This window comes from Rhinolophus ferrumequinum, chromosome 10, assembly GCF_004115265.2.
Source record: "Rhinolophus ferrumequinum isolate MPI-CBG mRhiFer1 chromosome 10, mRhiFer1_v1.p, whole genome shotgun sequence".
Lineage (NCBI taxonomy): Eukaryota > Metazoa > Chordata > Mammalia > Chiroptera > Rhinolophidae > Rhinolophus > Rhinolophus ferrumequinum.
In genome coordinates, this window is record NC_046293.1 from 9,460,325 (window position 1) to 9,472,803 (window position 12,479).

The 12,479-nt window shown below is 60.5% G+C and overlaps 2 protein-coding genes across 6 annotated transcripts in view; one reads left to right on the plus strand and one right to left on the minus strand.

Annotated features, from left to right (window-relative positions):
* Positions 1–1,599, minus strand: part of LOC117028318 (uncharacterized) — a 38,737-nt gene extending 37,138 nt beyond the window's left edge. Inside the window, exon 1 of the mRNA XM_033116714.1 lies at positions 1,471–1,599. Within this exon, the coding sequence (XP_032972605.1) occupies positions 1,471–1,599 (129 nt within the window). The remainder of the gene's footprint in view (positions 1–1,470) is intronic.
* Positions 1–12,252, plus strand: part of ELFN2 (extracellular leucine rich repeat and fibronectin type III domain containing 2) — a 54,981-nt gene extending 42,729 nt beyond the window's left edge. For 4 of the 5 annotated variants that reach the window (XM_033116842.1, XM_033116845.1, XM_033116843.1 and 1 more), the window contains one exon: positions 4,412–12,252. In XM_033116842.1, coding sequence (XP_032972733.1) covers positions 4,832–7,291 — 2,460 coding nt within the window. In that variant the 5' untranslated portion in view covers positions 4,412–4,831 and the 3' untranslated portion in view covers positions 7,292–12,252. The remainder of the gene's footprint in view (positions 1–4,411) is intronic. The other variant, XM_033116846.1, reaches the window with a different exon arrangement.
* Positions 12,253–12,479: the final 227 nt, after the last annotated feature.

The following is a 12,479-nucleotide window of genomic DNA, read 5'->3' on the forward strand; positions in this document are numbered from 1 at the left end:
AGATCTCTGAGCTACCCTGTCTACCTGCTGACCCCTGTGGTCCCCTCCCCTCCCCCACCCCCAGCCCGTCAGCCAGGGGTCACTTAGGCAGACGGCATCCTGTCTGTCCTCTCACCCGGCCCAGGGAGGGGGAGGCAGAGTTCCCTGAGCCCCCGAGATCAGCCGTGTGGCCAGCCACGCACATCAGCGCACCCCAGCCTTGACAGGTAGGAATTATTCGTCCCACTTCATGGGCAAACAAACAGGCTCGTGCCCCCTCTCCCGGGTTAGCTGAGGAGGAGCCTGTGTCGGGGCAGGAAGCTCCCAGAGGGGATTTGAGGTTGGCAGGTCAGGATCTATCACTTCCACCCTGGGTCCTGGGCCTGACCCACCACCAGCTGAACATGGTCCCTTACCCAGTCCTGGCCTCAGTTTCCCCTCTGAGAAGGGCTGGGACTGGGCTGAACAAGACCTCTTCCTCTTTCCAGCTCTGAAGCACTAGGATTCTGAGTCCACAGAGGGGCTCTGAACCTTGTGGCACCTGGAGGAGAAGGGCACAGAAACCAACTAACTTGGGGGGTGGCTGAGGCCCAGAGGGGGAGCCACTTGCCCAGAGGGACTCAGACGCACTGAATGGAGACCCTACCTCAGTTCTGCTTCTTAGTCCCGTCACTTTCCCTCTCTGTTCAAGGGTGTCCCCAGGAAAAGGGACATCTCAAGTTCCCACCTCAAGTTCCCTCAACAGCACACTGCCCCCCAACTTTGCCACGTTAGAGGTGCTGATGTGGCACTTTGGGCCTGCCCCCTGCTCTGGCCAGAGGTCACTCATTGCCACCACACCTGTGCTGGGGCAGGCATAGTGGGGGCGGAGGGTTTGGGGAGGGGGTCCCTGCAGGCCAGTTCAGCCAGGAGCTCTGTGCTTTGCCAGACCCTGCTGTGGCTTGGACTGCGCCATGGGCCACACCCCCCGCCAGGTGTAGCACCATGGAGGCCTGGGGCAGAAAAGGCCGCTGCTTCCCACAGCTGCTTCCTGCTGCTTCCCCTCCCCCACTCCCCTGAGCTGGTCACAGGCTGCATCTCAGTGGCTGGCTGGGCCCAGTGCTCATCTGTCTCCCGGGTCCCTGGGTGGGTGGGTGGGTGGGTGGGCAGCAGGAGCTGCGTCCTCTCCTTTGCCCTCATCCGCCATCTATCATCTCCCTGCATGGCTCTGCTGATCATTGGGTCTCTGTCTCAGAGGCTATTCCTCCGTCTCTCCCTGCTCGGCTGTCTCCATATTTTTGCTCTTCCATCTTTCTCAGTCCGCGCCTCCTGTCTGCAGCTCCCTCACTTCCTTCCTTTCTCTCCCCTCCACCCACAGGTATGTGTGGGGTAGGGCCCTGCTCCTTCCACTAGCATGTGTGCTGGGGATCACCCTCACGGGAGCAGGAGAAGGGCATGACCCCCGAGACCTCCAGGCCCAAGAGAACCACGGCTGGCACCCCTCCCCCACACCTCGAGTGGGTGCGCAGCCGGCTGGGGGCCAAGTGCTGCTGTCAGCGCCTTCAAAGCCTTGTGGTTCCCCCTCCCGGGCTGCCGCAGGCCTCGACGCGTGGTGGGCAGGCAGCCCAGGGACAGGGACATGGTGGCTGACGCACATGGGACAGAGTGAAGGGGAGCCTGTCTGAGTCGCAGTGAGGGGAAGCTGGGCCCTGGCCCAAGCCATCCTGGAGACCTGGAGGATGGGAAGAGAGGGCCGTGGGCAGGGTTATCTTGAGGGCTCAGGTGGGTAGAGCTCAGAGTGGCTGGGGTGGGGGTACGGTGGGCCTCTGCCTACCCTGCACTGTTTGAGAAGGAAAGAGATGGGACAGGACGAGCCCCACCCCCAACCTGGGCCCCTCCTCCTACTCCCCTCCCCTCCCTCTCGCCTCTTCTATTCCCTCAGCATGGCTTGGGCTGTCCCAGGGCTCCAGCCAGCTCAGCTTTGATGGACGGCCCCTGGGTCTGGGGGCCGGGGGGTGCTGGTTTGAGCAATTCAGATCTCAGGATAGGGAGTGGGGGTAGGGGGGCTCTGTGGGGCTCAAGTTGTACATGTGCACACATATGTATACATCATATATGTGCTTAACATGTTGACATGTCGGCAGGTGTTGCCGATGTTCCCCTGAGATGCCCGACACACATCCCTTCCCACCCTTCCACACACAAGCTTGTTCACCCTCGAGTACCATAGCTGGCCACAAGTGCACACGTCCTGTGTACAGAGGCATGTGTGTGCGCACGCGCCTGCCCACACTTCCATCTACTCGTACACGTCAGCACACCCCTGCACTGGTGCTCTGAGCCAGAGCACACCTGTGCGTGCACCTGCATACAAATGCGATCCCCAGACGTTTCTAGCCAGAGGTGGTGCAGACGGAGGGCAAGCTTGGCAACTCAGCCTCCTCTAGTACAACATCCTTGCCTGTGTGTGCATGGGGGTCGGGGAACTGGGACCTCAAAAGGGGTGGGACTGCTGGGGTCCACTGGGAGCCAGTGGCCATGCTGGGGAGGGGCCCAGGTCTCCGACTCCAGCCTGAGACTTTTGTAGCACAACCAAGGACAGAAATGCTGTCTGCTGCCTGGGCATCCCTTCATGCCGACTGCCTCAAAGTGCCCCCCCAAACCCTTGTCTGGCCCCTTCAGCCCGAGCTGGTCCCACAGGGGACCTGGAGGTGTGAGGCCACCTCTCCTGGAGGTTCTGATCTCACAGCCTCTGACTCCTTTAGTCAGCTTTTAACCTGAGGGTTCATCTGGACGTCCTGGTCACCTCCTCAACAAAAACTGCCTGCCTGGACGTCTTCGGGCACTTTTCCCCTCCCCGCTTCCCTTTCCTCTGTTCCAGCAGCCCTCTGGGGCTCAGGGCTGTAAATTGGTTTTGCTTTAAAGGCAAGGGTTTAACATTTTTTTTCTCAAAGCTCTCTCCTTCCTGGTGTTTCCCAGGAGGGGGAGCAGGAAGCAGAGGTGGCTCTTGTGAACAGTCTTTGGCTTTCTTTCTCCGAACATGAATTTCTCTTGCCTAATTTTCACATCCCTGGCCACTGCCCAGGGCAGGAGGAGGGAGCACCTGGCTCTTCCTGCAGTACAGAGAGCACTGGGTGGGAACTGGAGCCCCACTGGGTCGAGGGGCCCGGTCTGGCTTTCCCGGCCACTGGAACAAGTCTCCCCTGGTCTGGGGCTCAGTTTCCCCACTTGGAAAATGAGGGTCTGTAGGCACTCAGCCCTATGCTGGCTCCCCTGTCCCTCTGCATCTTGGGCACGGGAAGCCTGGCTCACCCTACTTCTTCCCCCATCAGATGACCTGGTCCCCACTTTATCCATGTGGAGACAGACTCAGAGGTGTGCTTGATTCACCTGCTTGGGCCCGGTGGATGGTGCTCCAGGCCCCTTGATTTCTGCTGCCCTGGGAGCCTTGATCCTGGCCCAGGCTGTGCTGTGTGACTCATGTCAAATCACTGCCCGTCTCAGGGCTTCTGACTCTCCAGCCATAGAGGGGACGTAGGCCTGTGATCACCATATTCCCGAGACCTCTGGCTTTATCACCTGCCTGAGCCTTTCCCGCCCGCCCCCCCCGCCCCCCCCCCCCGCCCCCCCCCCCCGCCCCCCAGGAACCCAGCCCTCTGTTGGAAAGTGCTTTGAGGAGGTGGGACTGGAGGTGCGGCTGGCTTCCCTCTTTCCCTTGGCTCTGCTCCCACCTGTAGGATGAGTTCGTCCCATGTCCTCCCCTTCCCAGAGACCCCAACCTCTGCATCCCCCTGCTTGGGGGGCCCATAGCCATGCTGCTCTGCCACCCCTCCCCCATGGAAGCCGAGACAAGGGAATTATTTTTGGAACAAGAGCGATTACACAACAAATGAATTATTTATTTCTGGGCATGGAGGAGAGGAGGCATTTTGCTGGGCTTCTTAATTCTTTCTCTGGATTGGAGGTGCCTGCCCGGTACGTGGCCATGTGTGTATGGCCCCTTTGTCCTACACAAGACTCTGTGTGTGTGTGTGTGTGTGTACGTACCTGTCTGGGTGTGCATGCTGTGGAATCTGGATCACGTAGGGTACGTGGGTCTTTGTGCAGGCACTTGGGCGAGCATGGACACGAGTGTGCTGGGGCATGCGTGTGAGTGCACGTGAGTGTATATGTGCACATGGCCCGTTAACTGGCCAGTGTCCCTTCTGTGCCCACTGTCCTCAGACTCTGCCCCTCCTCCCCGCTTCCAGGCCCCCAGCTCCTTCCTCCCTCTCTTGCCACCCACCACCCTCCCTTCTTTTATGTAAGAGGGACCCCAGCGTGCTGCTGGCACAGAGGACCTGCCCCCCACCATGGGAGGGGTTGGAGAAGGGACTGAGGGCCTATGCTGGACTTCGAGGGGCTGCTCTGAGCCCTCACATTGATGTCAACCCCTCTCGGTGCTGCCTTTCAGGAACCAAGTGACAGATGGGTCTCTTCCTTCCTGCCCCCGTCTTACTTGCTCCCCCCTCAGAGCCCCACTCTCCAGCCTTCCGTGGGAATCGTCTGAAGTTCTGAGCCCAGAGCCCAAGGAGGAAGGAGAGGAGGAGGAGGAGGGAGAGGAAGTGAAGCCCTGAGAGCCCGTGCACCTTCCCAGCAGAAGAGCAACGTGGGAAGCAGGCTGTGGGGACCCAAATCCCCTTGGCCCCAGCCTGGCCCCAGTGCCCAGCGCCTGCTGGTAGCTCCCCGGAAGGTCCCCTGGCCGTGCCTGCCTCACCTGGGGCCTCTGTGCTGGGGGTCGCCCCCAAGATGGTGGCGGCCCCAGGGAGGACTGTGCTGCCAGCCCCAGCCTCCCACCTCTAGGCCCCCTGTGCCCCTCACCCCAAGCCCAGCCATGCTGCGCCTGGGGCTGTGTGCGGCCGCACTGCTGTGTGTGTGCCGGCCGGGCGCTGTGCGCGCCGACTGCTGGCTCATCGAGGGCGACAAGGGGTACGTGTGGCTGGCCATCTGCAGCCAGAACCAGCCGCCCTACGAGACCATCCCGCAGCACATCAACAGCACCGTGCACGACCTGCGGCTCAACGAGAACAAGCTCAGGGCCGTGCTCTACTCCTCCCTCAACCGCTTCGGGAACCTCACCGACCTCAACCTCACCAAGAACGAGATCTCCTACATCGAGGATGGCGCCTTCCTGGGCCAGGCGAGCCTGCAGGTGCTGCAGCTGGGCTACAACAAACTCAGCAACCTGACGGAGGGCATGCTACGCGGCCTGGGCCGCCTGCAGTTCCTTTTCCTGCAGCACAACCTCATCGAGCTGGTGACGCCCGCCGCCTTCTCCGAGTGCCCCAGCCTCATCAGCATCGACCTGTCCTCCAACCGCCTCAGCCGCCTGGACGGCACCACCTTCGCAGGCCTGGCCAGCCTCATGGTGTGCGAGCTGGCCGGCAACCCCTTCAACTGTGAGTGCGACCTCTTTGGCTTCCTGGCCTGGCTCGTGGTCTTCAACAATGTCACCAAGAACTATGACCGCCTGCAGTGCGAGTCCCCGCGGGAGTTTGCCGGCTACCCGCTGCTGGTGCCTCGGCCCTACCACAGCCTCAATGCCATCACCGTGCTCCAGGCCAAGTGCCGCAACGGCTCGCTGCCTGCCAGGCCTGCCAGCCACCCTACCACGCCCTATGCCACCTACGCCCAGCGGGAGCCTGATGAGAACTCGGGCTTCAGCCCCGATGACATCCTTTCAGCTGAGCCCCCGGCCTCGTCCACCACGGATGCGTCCGCGGGGCCTGCCATCAAGCTGCACCACGTCACCTTCACCTCGGCCACCCTGGTGGTCATCATCCCACACCCCTACAGCAAGATGTACATCCTGGTCCAGTACAACAACAGCTACTTCTCCGACGTCATGACGCTCAAGAACAAGAAGGAGATCGTCACACTGGACAAGCTCCGGGCGCACACTGAGTACACCTTCTGTGTCACTTCCCTGCGCAATAGCCGCCGTTTCAATCACACCTGCCTAGCCTTCACCACGCGGGACCCAGTCCCGGGCGACCTGGCGCCCAGCACCTCCACCACCACCCACTACATCATGACCATCCTGGGCTGCCTGTTTGGCATGGTCATCGTGCTGGGAGCCGTGTACTACTGCCTGCGCAAGCGACGCACGCAGGAGGAAAAGCAGAAGTCCGTCAAGGTCAAGAAGACCATCCTGGAGATGCGTTACGGAGCTGACGTGGAGGCGGGGTCCGTGGTCCATGCTGCCCAGAAGCTGGGCGAGCCCCCCGTGCTGCCCGTGTCCCGCATGTCCTCCATCCCATCCATGATCGGGGACAAGCTGCCCGCCTCCAAGGGGCTGGAGGCTGGGCTGGACACGCCTAAGGTAACCACCAAGGGTAACTACATGGAGGTGCGCACGGGCTCGGGCGGGGAGGGCATGGCCCGGCCTGAGGATGACCTCCCGGACCTGGAGAACGGCCAGGGCTCAGCCGCCGAGATCTCGACCATCGCCAAGGAGGTGGATAAGGTGAACCAGATCATTAACAACTGCATCGATGCCCTCAAGCTGGACTCGGCCTCTTTCCTGGGGGGTGGCGGTGCAGGCGGGGACACAGAGCTGGCCTTCGAGTGCCAGTCGCTCCCTGCGGTCACCACCGCCTCCTCAGCCACCGCCCCTGGAGCACTGGAGCGGCCCAGCTTCCTGTCACCCCCCTACAAGGAGAGCTCCCACCACCCGCTACAGCGCCAGCTGAGCGCCGACGCCGCGGTGACCCGCAAGACCTGCAGCGTCTCATCCAGCGGCTCCATCAAGAGTGCCAAGGTCTTCAGCCTGGACGTGCCTGACCACCCGGCGTCGGCGGGGCTGGCCAAAGGCGACTCCAAGTACATCGAGAAGAGCAGCCCTCTCAACAGCCCGCTGGACCGGCTCCCGCTGGTGCCCGCAGGCAGCGGCGGGGGCGGCGGGGGCGGCGTCCACCACCTGGAGGTGAAGCCCGCGTACCACTGCAGCGAGCACCGGCACAGCTTCCCGGCCCTGTACTACGAGGAGGGCGCAGACAGCCTGAGCCAGCGCGTGTCCTTCCTGAAGCCGCTGACCCGCTCCAAGCGGGACTCCACCTACTCGCAGCTCTCCCCCAGACACTACTATTCGGGGTACTCGTCCAGCCCTGAGTACTCCTCGGAGAGCACGCACAAGATCTGGGAGCGCTTCCGGCCCTACAAGAAGCACCACCGGGAGGAGGTGTACATGGCCGCCGGCCACGCCCTGCGCAAGAAGGTCCAGTTCGCCAAGGACGAGGACCTGCACGACATCCTCGATTACTGGAAGGGGGTCTCGGCCCAGCAGAAGCTGTGACCCTCTCCTCCCCGGTGAGGTCGGAGCGGGAGGGCAGGGGGCACGCGGGGAAGGCCCTGGGCCGGGCGGGGGCGCGCGGCGGGGGCCGAGGCTGAGGAGTGGACGCACACGCACACCCGCACGCACGCACCCACGCACACACCTGACCACCACCTGACTGTGAACCACCACCACCCGACAATAACGGACAGGAAAACAAAGACACGTTCTCCTTAAAGTTTACACACTGATACCGAAACCAGGCGTCATTACTGTGCTGCCCAGGGACACTGCTGGGGTGCGCAGGGCTGGGTGGGGCGGAAGGCAGAGGATGAGCCAAAGGAGGGTGGGGCCTGGGGCCCTAGGACAGGTTAGGGAGCAAAGGAGCTTGGGGCAGAGATGGACTGCAGCCATTCTGGGGCTTGGAGGGGTTCCCCATTGAGAGACAGGTCACTTGGAGATTTAGCACCAGGTGGACACTGGGCATTGTTTCCTCCCTTTATGGATGGGGAAACTGGGGCCCAGGGAAAGGAGATGATAACCCCAGGGTCTCCCGGCAAGTTAGAGTCACTCTCCCAACTTCCTAACTCAGTGCTGTCCCCCAGTGGCTCCCCTGGGGTCCCCATCCTCTGTCCACCCACCACCCCTTTCCAGCTGTGGTCTCCTTAGGCTGAGGGACTTGAGAATCAGGCGGGTACTTTTCCTTTCTCGAAAGCCCCATGGCCATGCCCCCAGAGTGTGGAGCTGTGATTGATCCTGCTAGGGGGGGCCCTTCATCCCCCAGGCCAGCACCCAGGAGAGATGGGAAGTCTTGCTGACAGGAAAGGAGCAGAGGCATGGGGACGTTCCACCAGCCCCTTCAAGTGTCTTCCAAGTAGCCCGGGAGCTGCCTATGCGGTCTGAGGAGCAAGGGTGGGCCACCTTTCAGATGCAGGCCCCCTAGCTATCTGGGCCTCCAGGACCCCTACTCATCCCAGGAGGTCAGCAGGGAACTGTGATGCCTGGGAGCAGCGGGGAGGTGGGGTGTAATGGGGGCCTTCCTTCCTGTGCCCCCACTTCCTGGCCTCCCAGCTGCCTGACCCCCATCATGGGATCTCAGGGCAGCATCTCAGCCTGCCCAGAGGAAGGGGGGCTGTGCCGGGCTTTCCCACCCAGCCCCTCTTTGCTGCCCATCCCTAATTCACGCCAGGCCCGAGGGGCTCCCGTATTTCCATGGAAATATGGAGATGTCCAGTCCCCTCTTGCTGACCTCCACCCAACATCGAACAAAGCACAAACAGTGAGCACCCTTACCCCCTGCTGGTGGGGAACATGCTGGGTTCGTGTGGCCCCTCCCTGTCCCTGGCCAGCTTCTGTCACCATGGCAACCCAGAGCCTGGCAGTTGGGACCGTTGGGCTCCTGGGGGTTCTCCCAGTGTGGGTGACTGAGGGCGGTGAGGGAGGTCAGGGCCAGATGGCAGCTGCCTTGCTCATGAGCTAGGGGCTTCCTGGGCAGAGCTTGGGGGCAGGTTTGGGGTCTTGAGACTGGAGGTCTTGAACACTGTGCGAGTGCTGGGGCTGGAGTCAGTCATTCCTTCACCTTTGGGTGGGAGGTGGGCCAGTGGGGGGTGGGACAACTCTAGCTTTGCCCACTTGCCAGTGTGCCCCTGGGCTCCGCACACACCTCAGGATGGGCAGGGGCCTACTCAGCTCTTCCCACACCTCGGCCAGAGACCCCCAACCTCTGGCCTGTTACCCAGTTGGGTTTCGTGAGATTTGGGGAATGTGACTGCGGGGTAAGGCTGGGCCCTGGGGTAGGACCAAGACCTGTACTGTGTGAGGGGCTCTGACCAGGAAAGCCATTGCCACCCCCTGGGTGGGGGGCTCCAGTGACCTTCCTGCCAGAGGGAGGATCTGGGGGAAGACAGTGGAGGGCCAGGGGGCCTCAGGGCTCAACTGAGCACCTCTCTCACACCCACTTGGGGGACGGACCAAGCCTGGGGCTCAACTTTGGGGGTGACATTTACAAAGAAAGGACTGTTCTCCTGGGGAGCGGAGGGGAGGGGGCCAGCATGGATATGCAGAGCAGACCTCTCCCAACATCCCCCAACCCTGCCCCCAGCCCCTCCTCACACCGATTGGCAAAACTGAGGAAAGCAAGCAGGCGGAGAAGCCAGCGGTGTGAGAAAGCAGACTCTCCCTGTTATATTTGCATGACAATTTTCCTGTATTTTTCTGAGCAAACATCTGTCGTGTATGTGCCGGTTTGTCCAGACTCCCTTGCCCCCCTCCCCACCGCCCCCCTTTTCCTACATTCCCTCTGTTGTGATCTGACAAGCAGCTCTTGACACCCGGGGAGGGGCCAGCTCTGCAGAAGACCCAAAACAGGTGCCACCCAAACACAGCCCCTGCCCCCCCCTGCATCCTGTCTTTCTGGACTTTGGGCCCACAAGTGCCACCTCTCCTCTTCCCTCTGTCTCTCATGTCCCCAGTTCCCTCCCATCCGTCCTCATCCTTGCCTCTTCCCTTCCTCCCTGCCAGGGAAGAACAGCTCTGGGAAAGGGAACATGGGAAGGCCTCGCCCCTGTCCTGCTTGCTCCCATTTTGCTGTTGAAGAAATAGGGGCCCCCAAAGAGGGTGGGGCGTGGTGATTTGGCTGCCAGGTGGGGTAGAGGGTCTGTCGCACTGCTGAGTACAGGAAGCCAGGAGCTTGGGGCTTCATGGAGAGCTTTATGGGGAGGCTTGGGGCTCTGAGGGAGGAACCCATGAAAGGAATGGGGGCCCGACGTTGGCCTGGCCTCATAGGATATAGAGCTGCCCACAGGAGGGTTCTGGCAGCAGGAGCGGGAACCCCACCTTGCCATTCCCGCATCATTCCTGGTTGAAGATGACCTATAAAAACCTCAGACTGTCTCATTTTAAGAGTCTTTAAGGATAGGTCCCCATCTTAACAGTGAGGGTCTTACCACTCCAGAAAGTGAACCAACCTTCACACCAATCTTTAGGGCAGAATATCTAGTTTCTAAAACTCAGGCCTCTGGAATTCTCAGCCAGGCCAAATCCCTCAGCTGCCCAGGCCAGGCCCCTCACTCTCGGGAAGTGTGCACTGCAGCCCACATTGGAGGCTTTCCTGCATCTGTGTCCTGGCTCCTTTTCTTCCCCCAGGAAAGAACAAAATATTCATGAAAGACAAATGGATACTTATGTCAAGGAGTCTGGCCGGCCTGGGGCCCCACGTTTATAATGGTGGTGGTCATAGTGGACCTGGGCCATGGCCTGGGCCGGCTGGAAGGGCAGGCAGCCAGGAGAGAAGGGAAGGGGAACCGGGTGGAGTTGAGGGGAGAAGCCGACTGGAGGAGATGTGAGCTGCACCCTGGACCTCCTGTCACAGGCCTCCCTGCTTTGGCTCACGCCTGGGCTTGATGTCCCTGTCAGAGAATCTCCAGAGGAAATTCCTGGGTTCCTGTTCCTGGGAAGTGGCACCGATGGGTCCACTCTCTCCTGAAGGGTACGGCAGGTGTCACCAACCCTTTGTTGGAGCCAATGGCCTTCCAGAAGCAAAAATTAGAGGAAAGCTTAGTCTGGTGCAGATACCTCCTCAGGGGTCCCGGGCTTGCTTCTCCCCTCTGCAGGAGGCCCCTTGCTTCTGCTCCCCTCCTAGGGGACAGTGCAGAAGAACTGTGTTCAGGCCGAAGAAAGGGTGTCTACGGGCTGGTGGGAGTAGAAAAGGCCAGTTGGGAAGAGTAGGCCTGAATGGCCCTGAAGAAGCAGACGAGAGTCTGGGCCTGGCTAAGGGTCCCCAGTTCCCAACTGGAAGTCACTGGCCTGTTCCTCCTCCTGGAAATTTAAGAGAGGGAAACCAAAGTGGAGGAAAGGAAAGAAAGGAAATGTTCTAGGGTCTTGAAATCAGCTAAGGACAGGCTGAGGCCAGGAAGGGGGCCAGGCATGGGGGTCAAGAGGGACAAGTCCCAGCTTATAAGGGGCCTTACATGCAGTGAAGGGACAGCCACAAAATGTTCCCTAGTGACGGCCACTGTGCAGAGAATTAAAATAGGGTGATGGAGGAGGGAGGGGCTGGGGGCACTCCTCAGGGAGGAAGTGACCCGAATGACGTGGGCCAGAGGACTAGCCCAATGGCCACGTGAAAATGGGATTGGAGAGAGAGTGGGGTTAGGAGAGGCTGGAAGGACCTCCTCAGCTAACCCCCACCCTCCGAGCGAACCTGCCGTTTAGCAGATCATACCCCATTCCTGGCAAAACAGGGCCCTCTCTGGGGTGGCAGATGGGTGGGCAAAGCGTGGGGAAGCCCTGGGGCTGTCTGACCCCCATGGGGGCTTCTGAGGTGGGGCTGAAGCTTGCCCACGAGGCCAGTGTGGAGGTTGGGGCTCGCCTGATCCCAGTGCTGTTCTCCTCTCTGCCGAGACTTCTGCTTTACAGCCGCCTCCGTCCCAGAAGCTGCCATGCTCCTCATCCATCTTGACCCTGTATTCCCCCACCTTTAAGACAAAACCAGTATTTACGTAAGCTCCTTGCCTCTCATGCCTGCCTCAGAAGTTCCCCATTAAAGGTCCCTCGCTCATCCCTGCTGAGCAGGAGGGAGAGGAAGGGGGTTGTGGAATGGGGTGGGGTGGGAGGGTCTGGGCTCTTTTTTTCCCCTGTCCCTCACCAAACAAGCACAGGGCTGGCCAGGGGTGAGGGGTCCATTCTCATGCCCTCGCTCCCTCCCTCCTAACCCTGCGGCTTGGCACCTGGTTTGGGTCCTGCAGAGTTGGGCCTCCGGTCCTGGGCCCCGAACCTGTGAAACCTAGCTGTGTGTGGACCTTCCTCCCTCGGGGGGCCTGAACCTTCTCCTTTTCTTCTTTTAGGGGGGTAATTTCATTTATTTTTTTCTCTTCCCTCTATCTGCCTCTCCCTCCAGTCCCAAATTCCTGTTTTAAACTGAATGGCACGAAATTGTTTTCCTCAACTCGAAGATTCCTGTATGGAGAGAATCAATTTCTATATTTGCAATAAATTTCTTATTTAAAACAACAGGGACAAGGTCTGTGTTGAATGTCAAGCCCCCCACCCCTTGAAGTTGGAGTCCCATTGCCTCCAGTTTCTGGTGCTCGGTGCCCCGGATTCTCTTTCTCACCAGAGCCTCGCACACAGAGTTAAGGAACGGGGCGATTTGAATGGGCAGCCAGGGGCAAGGAAAAAAAGAAGTATGTCTGCCACACAGGGTGGGCCA